At 42.7% G+C, this 23,719-nt stretch overlaps 1 protein-coding gene across 3 annotated transcripts; it reads right to left on the reverse strand.

Annotated features, from left to right (window-relative positions):
• Positions 1 to 1,839: 1,839 nt before the first annotated feature.
• Positions 1,840 to 23,304, reverse strand: CA5A (carbonic anhydrase 5A). Of its 3 annotated transcripts, XM_064671012.1 has the most exons (8): positions 15,908 to 15,976; positions 15,098 to 15,279; positions 14,691 to 14,888; positions 11,101 to 11,219; positions 10,270 to 10,365; positions 9,300 to 9,362; positions 7,614 to 7,769; positions 1,840 to 6,104 (listed from the first exon to the last, which is right to left on the reverse strand). In XM_064671012.1, exons 2-8 carry the CDS (start codon positions 15,105 to 15,107, stop codon positions 5,925 to 5,927), a joined length of 822 nt encoding a protein of 273 aa, XP_064527082.1. In that variant the 5' UTR covers positions 15,108 to 15,279; positions 15,908 to 15,976; the 3' UTR covers positions 1,840 to 5,924. The 3 variants fall into 3 exon arrangements, with proteins under 3 accessions (XP_064527082.1, XP_064527081.1, XP_064527080.1); XM_064671011.1 differs by lacking the exons at positions 15,098 to 15,279; positions 15,908 to 15,976 and adding an exon at positions 23,170 to 23,304; XM_064671010.1 differs by lacking the exon at positions 15,098 to 15,279 and having other exon boundaries at positions 15,908 to 16,058.
• Positions 23,305 to 23,719: the final 415 nt, after the last annotated feature.

The raw sequence follows: 23,719 nt of genomic DNA on the forward strand, positions 1-23,719 counted from the left end.
AATCAGAATATCCTGAGCTGGGAGGGACCCACTCTGATTGAGTCCAACTCCTGGCCCTGCACAGGACAATCCCAACAATCCCAATGACCTGCTTGATGACTGTGGAATTTTACACCTGACATTAACCTAACGCCCAGAAATTTCCATTGACTTTCACAAGAATGGGATGGAGTAACCTTCTTCTCTCTAGTTCTTCCAAAAGGGAATTTCTGAATAGAATGTGGAAGTCCCAGGATCCAGAGGCAGTGGAGTAGCAGCCACTGAACTGCCCCTATTTTCAAGTCAACCACATACTTGACTCTCTTGCAAATTAATCCATCGGAGTTAATTCTGCAACTGTTTCTCCATTTGTATTCCTGAGAAAATCCTGGCTTTGCCAGTGTGTTCCCAGAGTGCTTTATATCTTCAAAGCACTTCCCAAATGCCAAGTGTTATTATCAGAACATTAACTCTCCTCAGGCCCCCAAGTTATTCCACAGGATCTTTGAAGACTATTTGATTATCCAATCAGTTCTCCATGTGTTAATACTCAGGCACTCGGAGTTTGTCACATCAAAAAGGAAGGAAGGAAGGATTTGTTAGAAGGACAAATAATTACCAGGAGCAGGAGCAAATTGGCCATTTGTCAGGAGTAATGTGGATGTTCTTGACCAGGTATTGGCAGGGCTGCCTTGATCACACCCAGCCACCCCGCTGGAACCAGACCAGCCATTTCCTCAGCAAACACCTCAGCTCCACTAAGACAGAGCTTGGAAGTTTGTTTTCTTGGGTAAATGGAAGTAGTGACAGCTTCTAGAACCCTTAAATAGTAAAAATAGCAGAGCTGACCTCGCTCTTAATCTAACACAGTGTGTTGCCTGCCAAAAAGCACCACTGGGGAGGCCTTCTATACAGCATTATCTACTATTATTTTAGGGGGGATTCCTTAGCCAGGAATGTAATCTCCTTTTTTTTTCCCCATCAAAATAAGTAGAAACTTGTTTGAATTAATTCAGCTAAGCAAAACCTCTCTCTATGATAGCTAAACTCCAAGCATGGCTCTGCAGTGAGACAGAGAAATTAATGCTCATCTCAGTTAATTAGCCAATCTTCACAGAATCACAGCATGGTTTGGGTTGGAAGGGACCTTAAAGCCCATCCAGTCCCACCCCCTGCCATGGGCAGGGACACCTTCCACTATCCCAGGTTGCTCCAAGCCCATCCAACCTGGCCTTGGACACTTCCAGGGATGGGGCAGCCACAGCTTCTCTGGGCAACCTGTGCCAGGGCCTCACCACCCTCACAGGGAAGAACTTCTCCCTAATATCTAATCTAAACTTACTGTCTTGTATGAATTTTTAATTGTGGTAATTTATTTTACTTAACTTTTTTTTAGGGTTATTTGACCAGATTATTGTAGCCACAACCACAAACTGGGAACCTCTTGAGTTACACCACCCATGGGCTCAGTTTTATCAAGGCCAGTTACACAACAGGGAAAGGAGCTCAGCTGACAGGTCCAGTTTAATGATCAGTGTCAAATGAAGGAGCTTAGCAAAGATCCTCAAAATCTGGAATCCCCTGGGAGATGGCCTGTTGCATCTGGTTGGATGTAATAAATAATTAGTTACCCTTCCACCAGCACAGCAGCAACAGAGAGGGCATTGTGCTTTCATTCCCATTCTAACACAGTTCAGCAGAGTCTTTTCAGAGCCTGGAAGTATCACAGCACATCTGACAGCTGATTAGACTCCACTCCTAATGAACTGGGTCATTCCCAAAGAGGAACTGTATTATTTGCTTGACACAAAAATCTAGTTTTTAACTTGAAGAGCTTAATTACACAACGAGATCCAGGCACAGGTTTCTCTGGTCCTTTATTGCAGTTGCACACCAATGTAACAGTGTAAAATCCAGCAGCTACAAGGCTCTATACAGCAGGTAAAAACTGAGGGAAAAGGCATTCCCTGTTACAGATGCTGTCTGCTAAGACAATTATTTTCAGAAAATTATGATCAGGCAGATAACAAACATTAAAATACACAAAATGTAATAACAGCCACGAAAACACAATGAACAAACTAAAAAGCAAAGATGTGCCAAGAAACACAAATTAAAACATTCAAAATTAAGGCACAAACAGACCCTTCCTCCAAAGTACAATTCCAGTCCTTTAAAACCCTGTAGAGATCAAAGCAATCTCTGTTTCCAGAGCTTTCAAAGCCAAGGGAGACACCCCTGGCAGCTCTGGGGTCGTTCCTGGCAGAAGGCAGCACAGGAGTGGTCAGGGGTACGAGGTGGTTACAGGTGAAGTGAGAAAGTTCTGGAATGCAGGAATACAGATCAAACATTCAAATGCCAAAGGGAGTTGTTCCAACCACGAAGTGACCACGACTGAGATAAGAGCAGCATTTAACAGGAATATTGAAAGGCAGCTGGAAGTCAGGCCAACACAGACACAGGTCTGTGCTCAAAAACCTTCCACTCCCTTTTCAGTCAGTTTTCCCAAAATTATTTCTATTACAGTCTTTAATTCCTAGTACTTATTGCCACAGGAATGCCTCCCAGGGCACTGTTAAGTTACAAAAGTGACTACTATGCAAAGAAAATACAAATATGTGCTTTGACCCTTTCATATTGTACCACCCTAAAGAACCTAAAGAATCCTCTTTCAAATAAAGTTTCACTTAATTGTGCAAAATCATTACAGATATCAGCTCTTCCCCAACAATTAAATCAGTTTTATACACACAAAACAGAGAATAAGGCCAAAGAATTCCACCCCATCTCCTGTTTTACACACATGTGCAGGCACACAATTATTTCCTTGAAGTCAGCACTCACAGGGCCAATAAAGTCATTGTAACATACAAGTTAAAATCAAAATAACATCAAAAATTCCCTTTCTGTCCATTTCCAAACTGAAAATTCCAACAAGAATCTGCCCTGCAACTGAACTCCTGCCTGCCTTAACCAGGTATGCTAAAACACTACACATAGGTGCAAGAAAAACAAGAAAAAGCAAAATAACTGTAACAGAAAACTTATTTTTGTAGCAAAGTTAATTGTTTCTACATTGACCCTGTTTCCATATATTTGAAGTGATGAGTGCTGAAATTGAAATTTATTAATTTTCTGGCAGTAAAAACAGATGTGATTTTATCTAAATATGGAGTATAGCTTAGTACCTGTATGACTTCATAATGCACCTGTTCTCGAACAATAAATGACAATACTTCAACAAAGTCAATCTCCATGAGAACTTGAAATGGATCACTGGAAAAGGGAATATTCAGCATCACCTCTGATGGGTGGTGGTGTGTTAAAAAGAGATTTACACACCCAGGAAGAAAACATGGTTCAGTGGAGCAAACCTCAGCATGGAGAACTCAGGTGGGTGTGAGGTACCACAGCATTACAGAGCACCTCAAGGTTAAACATTTACACCCTGGTGGTTCCCTAAATCTGTATTTTGTGTTTCCCAGGAGTGAAACAAGCTCAGTGGAGCAGAGACACCCAAAAACTCGGTGAAAAGTACCAAGGCAACTAAAAAACTGAGCAACTGCATGAAGCTTTTTAGAATATATTATATATGATAAGGATATTATTGATGCAGGTCACCTATAGCCCAGTGCTGCCGAGTCTGCTCTATTTTTAAATATAAGGCAACATTAACATGTCTTTATATTACAGTTTTTCCTATTAATAATGAGTAGTAAAATATCTGAACCACAGCCACCCTTCTACGGGGTCCTCCTCAGAGAAGTGTTTGCAAGAACAGCACTGAACAAAAACCTCAAACTTAATGACCAGGCCATGTACACTCAGGCAAAAAGTAAAACCATTTTTGTCCTATTGCCAGAACTGGAGATATTCCTTCGGAATTTATTTTGGAACATCTCATTCTCTAGCAGAAATCATCACTGACCTGCTTCTGTACGTAGTGGAAACTCTGTGTGATGATGCCAAAGACTGTACAGGTCAACTGAGATCATGGAATCATGGAATGGTTTGGGTGGGAAGGGACCTTAAAGATCATCCAGTTCCAACCCCCTTCCATGGGCAGGGACACCTTCCACTAGACCAGGTTGCTCCAAGCCCCATCCAAAGAGAGATGGTACAGTTCCACCAACATGGAAATGTTCACCCAAGCAGTAAGAGGGCTTGGGAGAAGCAAAGAAACCAAAGAGAGATGTTGCCATTTTGAATTCACTACACAGAAAAAACATCCTACACTGGGATAGAAGGGAGATTTTTTTTTACATTTACCATGTACAGTCACTCCAAAGTTAAGTGGCCACACTCCAAATTGCCAGGGCAGAAAGGCACAACTGTTGCACAGTAACAACAGCCTGAGGTAGAGCTATTAAGGAGCAAAGGCAGGATCTGGGCACTTAACTGGTTAAACGAGATTATTCCAAAACCTTAAAATTGTCAGGGTCACACTAAAAAGTGTTAAAGTGCTTTTAAACTTAACGCTTGGACTTTAAAAAAATAAAAGTATCGATTCCAAAGCTCTGGATTTAGATTGACAAGCCAGTGTCACGTTTCCCTTGTGCTGAATCACTGCAGCAATGAGAAGCAAATGAGTAAGATCAGTTCCTCAAGAATCAAAAACACAATCAATCAAGATCACACCAGGGTTTACAGACAGACCTGCTCCTCACCAGAAAATCTGACCATCCAGCAAAGCAGAAAGAGCCAGGGAAGAAGGTGCTTGAGAGAAAAGTAGGCCTAGTAGTAGTAGGATGTGCAGAGGTAGATACTACTCGTGGCAATTGGACCATAGCTCCAGGATAAGACTCTGCAGGTGGCAGCTCCACAGCAGCTTGGTTTGGTCCACAGATACATTTCAACCACCACTGGACCTCGTTACCATAAGGTGCTAAAAATACAAACTGGTCCCCAGTTGTCCTGAAGCTGGATAAGTCTTTTTATAAGACAAATACACTTTAAGGCAAAACTCTGAAGAGAGTGCACTGGTGCTCTGTGAGTTACTGAAATCAAAAACCTTTCTGAGGGTTGCATTTTTTCCTAGCACAGGTTTCAGAAATTGGTTTGGGCTTTTTTTCCCCAAATCCCACTGGGAGGGTCAGCTGGGCCTTATCTAATCTTGCTCTCCTTTGATGTGATCCGTTTTCTGAGATCAATTGGACATTTCCACCTAATTTGCTGCTCTTGCCAGTCCTGAGATGCTGGTGAATTCTCCTCTGCTCTCTTCTCCTGATACATTATTAACACAGAAGAGTAAAAGCTGCCAAAGCTAAAAGCTTCTACATTTGTTAAAAGGTTTAAGAAAAGGTCTTCTGGCTTGTGATGTATTTAGAGTGGACATTCTGCAGCCTCCACATCAAACATGGATCGTGCAGCCAACAGAATGGAAAGAGCTTTTATTCTACAAGTCATTTTTGTCCTTCTCCTCTTTTCACCCAAGGAAAAAGGAAGGAGGTAAAATGTCTCTGTATGTGTGACTAGAGAAACTACTTTTCTTCCAGTTCTCTTCTCAGATCTCAAACAATTTCACAAAAGCACCTGATCAGTGTTAATACTTTGCACTTCTTCACACTTTCTCCTTGCTAACAAGTTTTTAACTAGGATTATAAATTCATGCAAGGCACTGAAAGAGCATTTGAAGATACACAGAACAATTCAGAGAACAGGCAGAGGAAGAGCTCTCTCATCATTATTTTAGCTTTAGCTGTCTTAATAATTCCTTACTGATCCCTGTCTCAAAGCAAGTCAATTTGTTAAGGGTTAATATTATTTACTTCTTCAGAAAAGCAAAACTAAAAACCCTCACAGCTTCTCTAGTGAAGGTCAAAGGGCACTTAGCAGGACTGCCACTGGGGCTGGCTGTGAAAGTGCAGGGATACACTGCAGGAAAAGGGAAAATAATGAGAAATAACATTATGTCCACGTGCTGCAGCCTGATGTTGATGGGCCACCTATGGCCTGACCTGCTCAGCGTGGCCCTGGGGCTGTGCCTCAGTGTCCAGGAGGTGCCTGACCTGGAAGGACGAGCGCACGGTTCGGTCCATCAGCGGCTGCAGGGGACGGAAGTTGTCCACCATCCTCTTCTCCTCCTCCCCATCTGAGGTGAAGAGCAGCATCCTAAAGGCCTCCAGCTGAGAAGGAGAAACATCCACTTTAGTGACGTGGCTAATTGGGGGATTGTAGGAGTTTGTGACAAAACAAAGTAATTTATTCTTGGGGGGGAAAATAAAAATCGGAGTTACTGTTACATTTGTGTTCTGAGAAATTTTCAAACAAATTTCTGGCACTTCTTTGTCACCTGCTGGCAAAGATCATCCCATCATCCCTGTCAATGCAGAAGAGGAACTGTCAGTCACCTGCCGTCTTTAGGCAGATTAAATCCCAAATGTGGCACGTCTGAGACAGACCTGATTCCTATTCAGATACTGGAACATGTGTCATCTTGAAATAAACCTGCCCAGCTTTAATTCACACCCTTCCTGACACGCTGTCACCCAGGAACGAGGGAGCCTCAACAAGCAACAATCCAGGTAGTTGTTCTCTCAGTGGTTTATAACTGGGATTAAGAGAAAGTATGCAGCAGATCAGCTTTTAATGCTCACAAGGGCATTCCAATGTTAAGTCACTGCTATGCCATAAAAGAATGAGAGTACAGAGCCAAGAAAAAGGAAAAATGAGAAAAATTTCAATTTAAAAGAAGATTGCTACCCTGTGTCTGCAGTTCTCTGCTCTGTTAACAATCTTCAGTTCTTCCCATCCTGTTCCTTTATGTAAACTAAAACATTAAAATCACATGCAGGTTTATTCCTCAGAGATGGTGTTTGGTTGGAGCATGACCTTCTTGATGGACAAGCTCCATGCAAAATTGTATTAAAAAACCCAAATCTCTCTTGCCTCATGTCATTGGATTCTCACTTCATTACTAATCAAAGCCTCAAAAAACAGGAACAATGCACAGATGATTTTCAGTTCCTTTTAAACCATGAATAAATAGATTTTTTAGGGCTGTCCATTTTTACTTGCTTTGCAGCAAACTCCTAAGACTTGTTCTATGCTGTGATGCCCCTCAAAGTACTCTCCACCTCTCTAAAGAGGCAAAAATATCCTGAGGACTTCCAATAAAACCCATAATTGTAGCACAATTCCCATGAGTTCTTCTGACCATTTTCCTTATCCCTACATCTACTTTATACCTTTTATAACATCAACAACACAGGATCAGCCCTTGCAGTGCCTCCAAGATTTCTGTGCACGTGGCCATCAAGCACATGCACCAAAGCTCAGAGTTTGGAATTTCACAAAACCTTCCCTCCACAAAAAACCTCCTGGGGAGGGGAGCAAAATTACCCTCCAGTAAATAACCTTAGAAGTTCCTAAAACATCTGATGTTTTCAAGGGGCAGCTTCCAGCATTGTTTATCACAAGTCAAGAGAAAACTCTTGAGAAGAGCTGGCAAAGTTGAGGAGAGCTGGAGAAACATCTTGAGTCTTTCAGCATTAGCTCCTGTAATGTCAGGATTCCTCCTCAAATCCTCAATCCTCTGTGCATTCACAGAGAATTGCTGGCAAGGAAGTGCTTCTGTGCATCTTCCTCTCTGTGGCAGCAACACGAATGATATGAAAGATAAACCTGAGATTTACCTGATCTTCATCCACCTCTATTGGCTTCTTCTTAATAATCCATGTGACAGATTCAGTCAAGGGGGGAGTGGTCAAGGAGCCTGCGTAGGTCCAATAGTCAGGACATGAAGGTAACAAACAGGAGGGATCAAAGACATCAAACTCGATAACAGTGTCCTAAACACCAAGAAAAAATATTTTTAAGCATTGTATTTTGAGGAAAAAATGACAGAAGACTAAAAAATCTCTTAATCGTGAGATTAAATACTGTACATGTTACGTATGTTGTGGGAAATTGGGTGGTGTGAATATTAACACAGATCTACATAAAAATATAATATAAAATCCCACAAATCTGTGGGATTTGAGGCAGCTGCTGAGCAGACAAAGTTGAAATATTTCCGTTGTCCCCACAGGCCATTAGGAATTCAGAAGAAACAAGGAGTGTGAAGGAGCAGCTGCCTGTGGCTTTGTGGGAGCTGGAAGCAAACAGGGAAAAGGAGGAGTAAGTGGTGGAGCAACTTCACATAGTTCTGCCAGATACACTTAAAAGACTGCAAACAATAGTGTTTTACTTTTCACCATGTGATTTTAGGCAAGAGGGAGAGGGAAGAGGACTAAAATTTATTTAAATCGTATCAAATATTCCCATCTCCAGAACTGCAATCCCACAAGTGAGGTATCAGACACCATACAGGAACTTCAGAGCCTGGGATTTCCTACACAAGCATTGCTCCTAGGAATATACTGGCAATGCAGGAAAGGAAGATCCTGTTTTTCCTTTTCACTTTATCCATTCCCCACTGAGAATGAGAAATATTACAGTCAAGAATTGTTCAAAAATGAAAGGTTGGATGAGAGATTCTAGATGGAGGAAGGACATGAGAACAGATATTTTCTGACCTTCCTCCTCCCCAGGGTGATGTTTGCTCCTTAAGTCAGTGATAATGTTGGAAAGGCAACAAAGGTTTTCAAACGTTTTAAACCAAGTGCTGATGAGTTGCTGGGTGACAGCCTTTGGAAATGAGATCCCTTTCTGAGCAGCCCACATGCAGCTTGATGAGCCTGATGTTTGATATTAACCTTTTATTTTTATATCTGGACTTTGGTCTCTTTCAAATTCATATGCTGTAAAACATTATATTCTCATAATGGATGTATGTTCACAGATTTTGTAGGTCTTCTGGCACTGAATTGACCTGTTTGGTGGTTTATTTGTCACTGCACTGCCATAAATATTTATTTGAATTTTTTAAAATCCTTCTTGTGAGAAATAGTGGCACAGTGACTTCAGCTGGATGTGCTTACAAGTTACAATTGTCCACGTGCATTTTTTGTGTGTACTTTGAAGAGGGAGCAGGGACCTGGAAGAGTAGGAGCTGCTCCTGAGCACTATCAGAGATACAGCACTCCCCCTCCTGGCAGGAGTCAGGAATCAACCAGGAAGAGAATCCCGTTCCCGTAGCAGAAAGTTTAGTGTTTATAAAAAAGCAAATAATGTCCTCCTCAAAGACCAGACAAAAATCAAAAAGCCTTAAGTCCCCAGTAAATAAACCACCACTTCAAGAGTGAAACACGTGCGTGCCCTTCGAAGGGGATACAACCTCAAGTGACTCATTTCTTCAAGAGGCTTTGAAAGCTTCAAGTATACAACTGCTCCTTAAAAATTCCCCAGCCACCTCCAGTGGGACACTTCAAAGCACTGACCTTGTGTTTCACTGCTGGCAGGGCATCCACCAGGGTCTGCAGCCCCTCGTGCCGTGCTCCCAGCTGCAGGGACAGGGAGGAGTTGGGCAATCATTAAGCTGATGTTCTACTTATCTGTCTTAATATACATTTTTTGAAAACAATAATCACAGAATGTTTAGTGTTGGAAGGGACTTCTGGAGATCTTCCAGTCCAACCCCCCTGCCAAGGCAGGGTCACCTGGAGCAGGTGACACAGGGACACATCCAGGTGGGTTTGGAATGTCTCCAGAGAGGGAGGCTCCACACCCTCCCTGGGCAGCTGTTCCAGTGCTCTGACACCCTCAATGGAAAGTTGTTCTTCCTCATGTTGAGGTGAAACTTCCAGTGGTTTAGTTTATGGCCATTGCTCCTTGTCCTGTCACTGGGCACCACTGAGAAGAGTTTGGGACCATCCTGACACCCCTTGGAGATATTTGTATGGATTGATGAGATCCCCTCTCAGTCTCCTCTTCTCTAGACTAACCAGGCCCAGCTCCCACAGTTTCTCCTCATCAGAGAGATGCTCCAGACCCCTCCTCATCTTTGTGGCCTCTGCAGGACCCTCTCCAGTAGCTCCTTATCTTTCTTGAACTGTGGAGCCCAGAACTGAACACAACACTCCACATGTGCCTCATTGGGGCTCAGTAGAGGAGCAGGATCACCTCCCTGAGCTGCTGACCACACTCTTCCCAATGCACTCCAGGATCCCACTGGCCCTCCTGGCCCTTGGACACCCTGCTGGCTCATGGTCAGCTTGTCACCCACCAGGACCCCCAGGTTCCTCTCAGCAGAGCTGCTCTCCAGGAGGTCAGTCCTCAACCTGTGCTGCTACTTGGGGTTATTCCTCCCCAGGAGCACGACCCTGCCTTGGCCTTTGCTGCTGTATTTTGCCCTGAACTGGTTTTAACAGAATGCAAACAAAAAGGCATCACTAGAGCTTATGAAATTACCTTTAAAAACACTCCAATAACAGCCAGGCCATTCCCTTCCATCACAGCTTCCTCAAAACTCGGGTACTCCACAGCATTCCAGTGCACCAGATGCAACTGAAACAGAAATGTGAGAAATCAGCACCTGCACAGAGCACAGAAAAGAAACCTCACTTTTGATCTTGGCTACATTTGGTCCTTGGCAATGAGACACTGAAACGAGCTGCCTCAGAAACCACACCACAAAAATGAGGAACAAAGTGTTACTGGAAAATGGCCCTTCCCTTTTTATTTCTTTTTACCTTAAACAATAGGCAAAGATCCATAGATGAAAGGGATTTAGTCTGTGGGAGACTGGCTACAGAAATGCTAGTTAAAGGAACAAAGAAAAAAAAAAGCTTAGTATTCCTGGAACTGGAGGGATTGTCCCTCTCTTAACAGGAAGAACAGAGCACACTGTCCTATTTTTCCCCATTGACTCCATCTTTTTTTTGACTCTTTCTTCCTTAGTAGTCACTTAAGCACAAAAGTTTTCCTTTTTTAATAACTGCTTAAGAGTTGCAAACAGACAATAAAGTGATGATAATAACCATCATATTGCCAGAGAACTCTGCTGTACATCATTCTAATAATTTAGGAAATGCCAAAAAAATTGCCCATAATTGGAATAAACTTTTGAACAGTAGCCAAGGCTCTGGGGGTCACATACACAAGACAATTATTACGTACAAGGTAAGGAGGATCAGGCCTCTTGAGTTACAGCTGTGGCTGGAAGAATTAAATAATCCATTTTCTCTTTAAATATTTACACCTGAGACAAGTATTTGCATTGTTCAGCATTTTCTCTCATACCTCTGCTGGGTAAAATTTACTGTCAACTGTGTGCTCTGAACCCCAGTCATTTATAGCTCCCCAGTGGAAGTGGAACTGCTTTAGCCTGTACTGGTTTTCCAAGGGACCTCCAACGATTACTAAAAAACACAACAAGAAACACATATTAATAAACATGACTTAGAATTGTCCAGACAAGGAAATCCTTGACAAATATTTGCCCAGAAAAACATCAAGTAGAGCAACCATTTACACTGAAACAGTGACCTGTTGCTTGGCTGCAGCAATGACACATGTACTGAATGACATCCCAGCAAACCCTCAATAGCTGTGAAAAAATATTGACATTTTCATGACAGTCGAGACTTCAAAAATCAAGTTTTCCCAGAAAAATCACTATATTGTGTCACATGTTCAACTCTCCTCCAAGTTACAAAAATCCAAACATACTATTCTGCTTCAACACGTTTCAGACTGCAGAACCAAAGGGAAAAGATTTCGTGCACAGCCAAAAATATGCAAATATTCAAGCTACACTTCAGGAAGTATCTAAACTTGCCCTTGGGCAAGACTCTGAGTTCTGGAAGCTTTAATGCACTTTTTAGCCATGAATAAAGGCATGCCTTCAGTCTGCTCTCCTGATTTCAGAAGGCCTCTCCCCATTTCACAAAGACAGGAATGAAGAAGTCTCTGCCCGGCTTTGTGGTTTCACTCATTTCCTCCTAATTGAACCAGGAACATCCTGCAAATACATCCTGCTCCTTATTATATCAGAGCATCTGGTAAATGAGGAACCATAATTACTGCCACAGGGCTAATAACACATACAGAATCAGAGAATCATTTAGGGTGGAAAGAGCTTTAAGGTCATGAGTCCGACTGTTCCCCCAGCACTGGCAATGTCCCCACTAAACCAGCAGCATCTGCTGATTTTCACTTCACTGCAGGACATGGTGAAGTTTTATAGCAAACCATGGTCTAAAGCACCCAATCCCAACACTGCTTTTGAAAATAAGTTAATCACTTTCATGCTAAGGAGAAAACAATGAGAGGCATTAAGAGCTTTTCATGCCTTATTTTTTTCCCTGAAAGCCAGCCAGAAGGTTTGGAATTCTAACTGGACAGGCCTGGTTGTGGTAACAGAGGAAGCTAAAACAGGAATGGAAACGCATTTAATTCATTTCACCCACTACTGCTGAGCTCTTAGAACAAATGTAATACTGACCATCAGTGAGAAATCATGATGCCCCATCCCTGGAAGTGTTCAAGGCCAGGTTGGATGGAGCTTGGTCTAGTGGAAGGTATCCCTGGCCATGGCAGGGGCTGGAATGAGATGAGCTTTAAGGTCCCTTCCAACCCAAACCATTCTGTGACTCTGTGATGGAGAAAGGGTGGGATGAAGAAATGCCAACTCCTTCCCAATTAAAGTGTCTGTGCTCTAACATGATGATGCAAACCCACAAGTGACTGAATTTGTGTTAATAATCACATTCACTTAAATATTTGCCTCACAAGTAACTTAAGGCACAGACACACAGATGTAGAGACTCAGATTCCTACAGTGGACACCAGAAAGTGACAGGAAACAAATAGGAACTTACAGTCCCTTTACAAGCATTTCCTCTCAAATAACAATTTGGATAATTCAAAACAAACCAGAAGTTTAAAGGAACTGTAACAACAACCAGGGAAAAGAATCACACCAGCTTTTTATTGCAGCCCTGGTTCTGTTTCAGCCTCATTTCCTGATGGCATCACACACAGACAGGACCACGTGCTGCACCTACCTTCCCCTCACCCTCTTCCTCCTCCTGCTCTGCTCACAAGCAGCACTACCTTCAGCTTTAGCCCAACTCTTGTTCTGCCTCATCTCGGGATTCGGCAATTTTTGTCTATCCTGGGTGTACATTTCATTTTGTCTTTTCCATCTTCTGTTTCAACTGTGTTGCTTTTGTTTGTTCACAAGCTTTCTTCTCTGGATTTCTAGTCTTGTTAGACAGAAGCTGGCAGAAAGAAAAATCAGAAATGGCAAGAGTAAAGAGAGAAAGGTGGAGGAGAGAGACAGGCACTTGAAAACTGGGGGGTTATACAGCACCATCTCACTATCTGGTGTTTCTCTGTCACTTTGCAGCCTGTCACTGATTGTCTGATGCCATCCCACCCCTTCATGGACTTGAATTCATTTGAGGAAGATGAGGATGATGAAAAGGCAATTCCCCTCTGTTACATCGATTCTTGCAGAAAAAAACCCAATTTTGTTATCCACCAAACACTTTTCAGGATCATATCCCTCAACAGATAGCAGGGTGTGGCTGTATAAAGCAAAAGGCTGTTAAATTAAAAGCAAACCTAACCTAAAGTTAGTAAGTTAAAATCACTGATGAGCTGACAAGTGATGTCTCTCCCCTAATCCCACCTCCATAAAGCAACAGCAGTTTGTGCTGCAGAAACAGAAGGGTGGGACTTGGCTTCTCCATTACATATAACAGCTCTCAAATAAGCAAGAGCAAGAATATCCCCTCTTGGAAACTGATATTCTGAGTGAAGAGCTGGAAACAATAAAAAAAAAAAGAAGCCTCAAATGTCACACCAGCTCCCTGCATTCCACCACCACCATTTTTGCTGCATTATCAGCCTCCTTCCAAACATCAATCAAAAATACTGGTACTATGAACATAAAATATTTGTGTGCTGAAAGCTCCCTTCCCAAGAGCACTACTAAATCCCTCAGGAAGCTGCAGGATCTCTCACAGTGAGCAGTCACCTAAAACACAAATGACTCTGATCCAACAGGTTCAAACTTGCTCAGGGTCTCTCAGTTGCTCCCTCCAAGACAAGCTGAGTAATCACATGCTCAGTTCTCCTGCCTTATGAAATATCCTTACACATACCTGCAATATCCTTTGGCAAAGGCAACTCTTAAAAGGAACAAAAAAATCTGGAATTTGGGAGCAGTATCTTGATTTTAACTCACTTGACCCTACCGAGCATTTAAAAAGATTGAGCTGCTCAGGTCAGAGACTTATTCCCATGAAGTTGCTGGAATGCATGACTGGATTTTCTATGCACGACTCCTCTTGCCCTAAAACAACAGGAACACACACACCTGCTCCCTGGGCAGCAGCTCAGTATTGCTTAACTCCCCAAAAGCCCATGGAGATAAGCATTTGTGCTTTCCAACTGCAGGTAATTTGGCAGCTGATTATTTCAAATGCATTAAATATAACTGTTAACACCACAAGAAGGATAAGTGGCAGATTACTTCAATAAAGTGCAATTATGAAATCTGATTTAAAAGAGGTAAATACACATATATATGACTGAAGATTAACTCATATAGGCAAAGCTGTGACCTAAAAGACAAGGCATTGAGGCTCGTGCAATAGGAATAAGTTTCAACATACAACAGGGGATTTGTGCAACATAATAAAAATGAATCCTATATAGACTTCCTTCATTCCAATTCCCACCACTGTAAATTCATGTTTAGCTACAGCATTTTTTACTGTACATTCATTTTCAACACTTGTCCTGAGATTCACGTCCCGCAACATTTTCTCCTCTCTAAGCATTAACGAGACATTAAATAGATTTTTTGGGGTTTTGCTTACTTGATCTATCAGTAGAATCGTCAAACTCAACGAGGAATGAATATCCATTGTTCCAGATGTGAAGACATGTCGTTGGGTCGTAGCTGATTTTCAGAGGCTTCAGGAAGGGATCATAAACACTGTCTCTCCACTGGATGTTGATGGGAGACTGTCGGGTGCCTCCGGGAATTGTCAGTGGGCTCTGCCACAGTGGATGCACTGGAAGATGATGAGGAGAGTCAGGCTGTGATGCACGATACAGAGCTAAACACTTCAGAACTTTTTGGCAAGGGAAGGTGCTTTGTCACCAAAGGCTAATTTGAGTCAGCTGATGAGCAGGAAAGTAAAACAAAAATATTACATTCCAGCTGCATGACTCAAAACCACACAGGCAAACACAGTAATCTGACTTAGAACCGTGTCGATACCTTTCTGCATTTGGAAAATGCTCTTCAAAGAAATTCTCTCCCCTTATATCCCAGAAAAAATAATTTTTTCCTTTTATTGCCAGTTGATTTTAAGTTGGGTTCTGTTTTCCAGCTTTGTCAGTCTCAGCACTCCATTTCAGCTTTCCTTGGACATCAGTACCATCAGCTGACCTGGGATTGCACTGGACACAGGATAACTGGGTAAATGCCCAGATGGAGTTACTACAGGAGTTTATTCTGTTTAAAACCAGACTCGAGATCTGTGTGGATGGGGAGCACTTGTTCACCTGCTATCCCCAACACTGATGACCCACAGACAGGTTTTTGTGCCCTGTGCATCCACCGAACCCCAAACATTACAGTCTACTGCACTAGAGACAAGTTAAATCTTTTAACAAACCACTCACGTGACGGGTGGCTAAACAACCTTCCCCCTCGGTTTCCTAGAGAGGAGCAAACTTTATCGGGCCACAGAAGGTCACTTGCCGCAGGTAAGGCGCAAAACACCCTCTATATTCAAAACACAGTCACCTCCTGGCGTTTCGGCCGAGGAAGTCGCGGACAAAGCCCGGCTGGACTCGGCGTCCCTGCCGCCCCGACACCAAGTCTGGCAGCAGCGGGAGCCCCCTCAGCGCAGGGGGCTGGGAGCGATGGAGGGACAGGGCAGCGAGGGGAGGGGAGAGCGGGGTGGGCAGCGGGGAGAGCTCGGGGCAGCGACCTGCCTTCCTCGGCCGCCGGGAGCCGCTCGCCCGGAGGGGTGAGCGCAGCCCCGGCCCCGGGCAGCCCGTCGCGGGGGTCGCTGGCACTCACGGGCATCTCGCAGGCGGTAGGAGCAGCAGGCGCCCAGGCTGCAGCGGCGGGTGCCCCGCTGGGAGGAGGCGGCGGCCGCCCAAGCGCGGCGGAGCAGCGGCAGCATCGCCGGGGCCATCGCGGAGCCGCCACCGCCCGGCCCGGCCCGGCCCGGCCCAGAGCGGCCCCTTCCGGCACGGCCCCCCCGCCGCCATCGCCCCCCCGCCGCCATGGCCCCCGCCTGAGGCGGGGTGGGGGCGGTACGGCCCGGCCCGCAGCGCTTCCTCAGGGGCGGGCCGACATCACCGGCGTTCCATCCTGTTACAGCGGTAGAGAAGCCACAACAGTTCCCTGTGTGTGCGCGTTCGCCATTGCCCATGGGCAGGCTCGTCCCTGTGCCTCACAGCAAAAGTGTGTCCCATCACACCAAAAGAGTATTTATTCCTTCGCACCAAGTGCATCCCCTCACACCGAAACTGTATCCCCTCGCACCAAGAGTATTTATTCCCTCACACCAAGCCTATCCCCTCACACCAAAACTGATTTCTTCGCACCACGTTTATCCCCTCGCACCAAGAGTATTTATTCCCTCACACCAAGCCTATCCCCTCACACCAAAACTGATATCTTTGCACCACGTTTATCCCCTCGCACCAAGAGTATTTATTCCCTCACACTTTGCACCAAGTCTATACCCTCACACCAAAACAGTATTTATTCCCTCACGCAAAAACGGATTTTTATGCACCAAATGCATCCCCTCGCACTGAAAGTATCCCCTCACACCAAGAGTATTTATTCCCTCACACCAAGTCTATCCCCTCACACCAAAAGCAATCACTTTACACCAAGTACATTCCCTCACACCAAAAGAGTATTTATTCCCTCACACTAAAACTGATTCTTTGGCACCAAGCCTATCTCCTCACACCAAGTGTTCCATCGCACCAAAAGTGTGTTCCCTCTCACCAAGAGTATCCCCATCACCCACAGAGATGGGTGGCCCTGGCACAGCGAGGTCCCTGCCCCAAACTATACAGTGAAAACTTAGGAAAAGTTAACATTATGGTCACTTTTCTTGGCTGTCCCAAAGGCAGGAGGCCAAACCAGTCCCACCTTGGATGGTAAAAGGTAAAACTCAATTCATATTCACCTGGCACTGCTTGAGGCAGTGAAACCTTGGTTGCTCCTCACACCTTTTCTCTTATCCACCTGCCACTGAGGAACACACTATAAAGAAAAGCCTGTAGAAAGCTGAAAGTGTCAATGAAAGCAGAGATAAAGTGTTCTCATTTTTGCCAGCTCTATTGGGCAGCCAGGAGCAGAACACCTCCCTCAGCCCCTGGCCTTCATCTTACCATCTGTTTTGAATCTTATTTCATAGTTACTCTCTTCAAATAATTTTACACATTTCATTTCTCTTTTGGGGATTTTTTTTCTTTTTTAGGATTAATACTTTTGAATTTTCATGAGGAACCTGATGTAGGATTGACAATGTTTTACTGCAGAGGAGACAGGACTAGATACTCAACTAGAGTCATCCAAGAAGTGTTTGCTCTGGTTTACAACATTATGTAAGAAGTTTTCATTGCATTCACAGTTTAAAGTACTCCTGAGTTGAGTAAGAGCAGGATGAAATCTGGCAAGTTATTTGCTTTAAGTGGCTATACAATCAGAAAACAGATCATCAGGAGATGTACAAACAACTTGTGATCTTAGGACAGTAAGCTGTGTTTAAATTTCATTTTGCTTCCTCCCTGCCAAGATACACCTTCTTTAAAGCACAGTCTTTTTTGTGTAGTGGGGTTCAAGTGCAACAAAACAGATTCTTGATTTGACTCCCAATGTTTTTCAGAAGGCTAATTTACTATTCTCATACAGAGCTCCCTGTAACTTAAAAAAAAGAGATAAGTACTCAAAAATTGAAAAGACTTGCTGCCCATAAACATCATGATTCAGTCAGGCTTAATCACAGTTTAACAGCTTATTGATCATGGTTAGGCAATTATTTAGCACAGGTCAGACGTGTCTGCTGCTGAAGCTTCTGATGAACAACAGGTACCTCCTGGTCATCAGGACAGCCCAGATGAGCTTCAGCTTAATCACAGCTCAGACAAAGCTTCAGATATTTTATATTCAGCATAAATAAGGGGTCTGGGGTTTATTCTCCACTGCTTTACACTGTGGCATTAAGATGACCCAACACCATGGAGCTTTTTAGGGGGTTGATCCTGCACGGTTTATTACAGAGTTACTAAGCTGGACAGAATGAGTCATTTCTTGTGGGCTGAAGAGCAACATCAAAGGGAAGTTCTTACAGCACAGGCTTTGAGAAACAATGGGCTGTTCCAGTGCAAAACTAAAGAGAAATAACTTTGACCCACAATACTTTTGCTTTCCTTTTGAATCATTTGCAGAGTCTCCATCCAATTTTTATGTGCACATGCTATTTCTTACTGAGAATAAATGTCAGTGAAATGCTAGCATTTCATTAGAAGAAACCTTTTCTTCTCTCAGAGGTGGAAGAAAAACCCTTCAAAATGGTCTGTGGCAGTGAGATGTTTTGCTTTGAACCTGCAGATAGAAAGACAAAAACTACCTGTGCAAGAGGAAACATAAGCCCTCAACGTTGTTCCGAGCACTAAGGCAATGTGGCCAAAATCTTCTTTTCTGGACCATTCAGAAACAGTTTTCCCTTGGCCACGCTCCAGTTAGAGATAGTGAGTTGTGCAAGGGAGACATGGCTCTCATGCAGCTAAAGCTGGAGAGAACAGCAGCCAGAATTACAGTATCTCTGTTGTTCTCCTGTTTTCCCCAAATCGTTACATTTCTGGGCCATCTGGGAGGTTTTCAGCTCTTTCCTCTCTTGTTCCTGATCTCAGAATGCTTTCCACAACCAGAAATCTGGCAATTGGCCCAAGGGAGGAGCTCAAGTGATGCAGGATCTGTGTGGAAGGAGAAGCAGAACCCTCATCTACGAGATCTGTTTTCAAATGTTCAAAGTTACTTAAAGACAAGGTGGGAATTACGAATGAAGTGAGCAGTGTGCAGCCTTTGCTCACTGAGAATGGGTCTGTCTGCTGTTTACCTTTGTTACACTCACATCTCTCTTATGGTCAGAGCAGTTATAGTAAATTTTGTCATATAAAAAGCATGACCAAGATGCAAATCACCTGTGAAGAGAGATCTGCCACAAACAGACCTAATCTGTGCTTGATTTATTCGATTTTTAGGCCTCTCAGAGAGACACAGTCATGTTCCATTTAATTTTATAGTATTTGGAGGCTTCTTACATTTGCATTGTGGATTTTTTCCTATCTTTCCCAGCTGAAGTGGATGTATAGAGCCATCCAAATAGTCCCAATCTTTGGAATTATTTTCTATTATTAACAATTACTCCAAAAGTGCAATTAAAAAGTCCATTTAGATTGATACAAGTATCAAAAGCTTCTGGCTGGGAGTCAAGATCCAGATGAAAATACAGGTTGTATTAATGAATTATAACTCATAACACAGGTTCCAAGCAAATATTTTGAAGGCTACAGTTCTGTGGTAAAAATCCAAAATAAATTGAGTTAAATGAAAGGATTTACTGCCAATTTACACTGTTGGAAACTTGATTTAAAGAGACAAAACTTTTTTCAAGGCTTCTGTGTTAAATTCTGTTTAAGCATCCTGGGGAGAAGATCTCACATATGGGTTAGAAAATGAGAGGTAAAATGGCTCAGCTTCAGTGGAGTTCAGTCTTTATGGTTTTAATCTTTTAAAAGAAAGAGGAAAAGACTTGTGGAATCCAGTCCTTTGATTTGTTTACACAGAGATTTTCAAACGAGCTTCCTCCGGATCCAAGATAAAACAGGGAGGACACCAGGGTGGGAAGAGCTGAGAAACCCCACCCAGGGGAAGGAAATAAGGTTTTGTCCTAAGTTGGGCAGGGCTGTTTGCCGTAGCAACACATTCTGAGTGAGAAAATAAAATACACTTATTCCTGAAACTCAATAAAGAACCATTTTAAACTTTAAAGGACTCTGCTTCAGCCACTTGGGTTGAATATTGCCAAGGAAATCCAGGATAGATTGATTTCTTCGAAGGTTCTTTTGTCTGAATGATGATTTTGGGGGATAACAGCGATGGTTGGCCCAGGTCCATCCTGACAAGGTGTTGGAGTTGAGTTGAATTGATGTCAGATGGGGACTGTGATTGGGGCCAGTTTATTGATAAACAGCCCAGTGGTTTTTATCAAAGGGATGTAGCTGACAGGGTGCCCTGAGCTCCATGGGGAAGCAGCACAGATTGAGAAATGCTGAGCTTTTCTCTGCTTCCAGAATGTTTGGCTGAGATAGGAGCTGGATGAGGAGGCAGAGGCTGAGGCTAAGTCCAGATAAGGAGGAAGTAATTCCACTTGGCAAGGTAAAGCAAACAGAGGCTTTATCTTCTTCTGTATAAAAACATTTGCTAAAATTATGCATGCAGGCATGGAAAGGGCTTGGGAGATATCTCCTGGACAATTTGGGGAGTCCCTGCAGTTGTTTGTGCAGTCCTGGAGATGGCACACCTGGACTGGGTGGCACTGCTGGACTTGATTCCGCTTTTCTTGTAACTACTTCTAAAAAGAAAAAGCCATTCAGGTCTGCTCTGGCAATAATTACTGGGGATAAGGTTAAAATAATCCAATTCTAGATTTAAAATTTTATTTTAGTTAAAAATAAATCCATAGGCTTAAAATCCCCATGGAGAGCTTTTCCAGCAACTATTGTAATAAAATAATGTCTGAAAGCAGCACTTCCACATGTAGTTACAAGATACCCCAGAGTTTAGCACAGACATCCACTGTGGGCCTCCACATCACTAGGAATTTTTACATACATGCCACGATCCTCAGCAGTGTTTTGACAGTTCTTTCTCAGTACAGGAAAAGAAGCCCAAAAAAGGCTCTAAAAATCAAAAAAAAGGCTCTAGGAAGTATCAGCCTTCAAGTTGTTTAACCCTTGTCTCAGTTAAGGGACCAGTTCACTGTGAATAACCCCCAGGCTTGTCTTACTCAGCGCTCCTGTCTACTCACTGCCTGCCAAAACCAGCCATTCCAAAGGGAATGTTTTCCTAAATCAGTTTGTTTTGGCATTTGCTGCATGAATGGCATGGAGTAGAGAAAGATTTAAGTAATAAATATTGTCAATCATTAGTTAAAAAGAGGAATGTGAGTAAAAATAGATACCAATTGTAGTTATTTATTCAGTGATCTTTCGATAGAACAGCGTGGGATGATCCCTTCCTGGAATGGGATCTCTTGTTATGGGTAACCATAAAATAATTCTCCATCCCATGTGGAAATCTAGAGAGCTCAGTTTTTCTCCAATTTGACTTCTTGCCCCACTGAACAGTTGCAGATAATTTTCCTACAGTTACACCTTCTCTGACTAAACAGAAGTGGAACACTTCATCCTAATAAATTCCATTCCTAAAGTTCTTATCTCCATAGGCCATAAAATTTTGTGGGATGGTAACACTGAACAAGCAGAAGAATTGGGATTGCATAGAGGGATCCTGTGCTGCCTTTTCATGAATCCCATTACTTTTTAATGATTTATATAGTCTGTGTCTCCACATTGGAAGTTGTTGGACTCATAATAAATATTCACTTGCAATCTCTCAGTTTATGTCTTCAAATATAAAAATAGTGAATAAATTATAAAAAATAATGAATAAAGATACAAAATAATGACCTTTTTAACCACAGTTCCAGGGGTTTCTCTGGATTTCCCCTCTGGAGCAGTAACTCCTGTCACCACAGTGGCAGTTTGTGGGAGCCCAGCACTGCACTGTCTGGCACAGGTTTGGGTTTTGGCTCTTGAATTGAAAAAGTTTATCACAAACTGGAGGTAAAGGAGTGATATGGACAGTGCTTGTGAATATATTCCCTCATGTGCACCCACCCATCTGTGCACTGGTTTGACGGACTAATTAACACATCTAATTAATATTAATTCAGCAGAAAAGCTACTATTACATGTACCTAATTAATACTAATTTGTTAGAAAAGCTATTATTTTATGAGGCTGAATCATTGTTTTTCTAAACTTTACTGTAGTGCTTTCCTTGGAATAGAAGAATAATGTCTTTTTCCTTATTTTAATCAGGAAAATGAAGTTTCTGAGCCTGCTTGTCAAGACAAAACTGGTAGGGAAGGAAGTAAAAGTTCAAGAGACCTTTGAGCTGTGCTAAAAAAGTTCTGCCCAGGTCAGAAAAGAGGAAAACACTGTCATGGATGCAAGTGGGATCATTTCCATTTTGCATTAGGAATTAGGCTCTTCCTTGTGGTTGTTTTGCTGGTAAAGCAATTCAATACTAATTTTGCTTCTAAGATTAGGCATCTTCTGTAGATTTAAAAATCACCTTTTAAAAATGCATTTACAAGTGCAGAGCTATTAAACATTGAAATTACTGAATATTTCTTCTGGCTTTCAATAGAAACAAAGCTTTGTGCCACAAAATCATCTGTTTTCTCATCAATTAAGTAAATACAAAATTTGGTGTTTGGTAATTGAAAAAGAAGGGAATCACACCTCAGTATTCAAGCAGGGATCTGGCTGTTCTTTGGGAAAAGTTAAACTGAATACATTTAAAGAGGAAAAAATAGGAAACAAAAGGATTTTCTAGATGGAAAAAATGACTCGACTGTTCTCCAGCTGACATTATCTGTGCAGACACACAACCTCTGGTGGCCTCATCTTATCTCTAAGCCACTTAATCAGTATTTTAAATAACTAAATTTTTAACATCTTCCAGTAGTATCCTGCACCTCCCAGTGATTTATTGTATTTCTGTACAGCACATTTAGAAATGTTTTGCTTTGTAGTGGGCCTCATTTTCAAGATTAAACATTGTGGTGTCTGTGAAATTCAAAGTCAGACTTGACTTGTGCTAAATGTGTTTTGAATTACACTTATTTCTGTGCAACCAGTCAAACATTGCAGGACCAAATAAAAAAGCGGTGATTGTATATTGTTTCTTCACTGTAGTCACAAGTGAAAATCCCAAACAACCTGATGGCATTGATACAGCAGAAATAGAGAACAACATTTTAATCCTGCAGTTCCATAAGGTATTTCCATCTCTAGTTCCTCTCACTCTTTTTTCTTTCATCCTTCAGTCACATTCTCAGATTCCCTCTTTTGATTGCCTAACAAATAAGAACAACACTTAACTACACCTTTTCTCTTTCTACCTCAGCATCTCCATTAGGCAAATATCCAATATTTTTGGATGAAATGAAAGGCACTTACAGGCAGCATTCCTGTTTTTCCTGGAGCAGGCAGCCAGGCTGCAGGGCCGTGCTGGGCTCCGGAGGCTTTTCAGCTGCTGGTAGAGACACCCCAGGGCTTTTGCCTTCACACCGTTCATTGCCACCACCGGGGCACTTAAAATCTTCACTTCCCCCCTCAGAGGAGCTGTCCAGAGTCGATGGACCTGTGAACACAAAGAGGAAACAAATCTTATGTATACAGAGCTCCAAGATAACTGAGGGGTCACCAGGCTTATTTTTGAAAAAAATTGGAGAGCACCCTTTGCTGGTTCAGAGGTGGAGCCAACCAAGTGGTTAATTTTCAACTTGTCCCTGGACTGTCTTCTTCATTGGCTCTGCATTTCCTCAGAGGGGCCTGACTGGTTGATGATTATTCTACATGTGCTTTCCAGGCTTTTTTTTCCCCCCTCATCTGGCTCAAAGAACAGGGTTGCAGAAAGCCCCTCTTTGGAATGCAAGGAGAAGTTTCTTATCACTTCTTCAGGCTACACACTTTGAAAATGAATAGTTGTGTATTTGAATACTGATAG

Source organism: Pseudopipra pipra, chromosome 14 (genome assembly GCF_036250125.1).
Source record: "Pseudopipra pipra isolate bDixPip1 chromosome 14, bDixPip1.hap1, whole genome shotgun sequence".
Lineage (NCBI taxonomy): Eukaryota > Metazoa > Chordata > Aves > Passeriformes > Pipridae > Pseudopipra > Pseudopipra pipra.

Bases quoted from the DNA above. Each gene is read 5' to 3' on its own strand.
- CA5A (XM_064671011.1), bottom strand. From the start codon at position 23,287: ATGAACGGTGTGAAGGCAAAAGCCCTGGGGTGTCTCTACCAGCAGCTG. The intron at 14,889-23,169 runs GTAAGTGCCTTT...ATCATCTTCCAG, and splicing joins GAAAAACAGGAATGCTGCCT to TGCATCCACTGTGGCAGAGC. The intron at 6,105-7,613 runs GTAAATCTCAGG...TCTCCTTCTCAG, and splicing joins TAGAGGTGGATGAAGATCAG to CTGGAGGCCTTTAGGATGCT.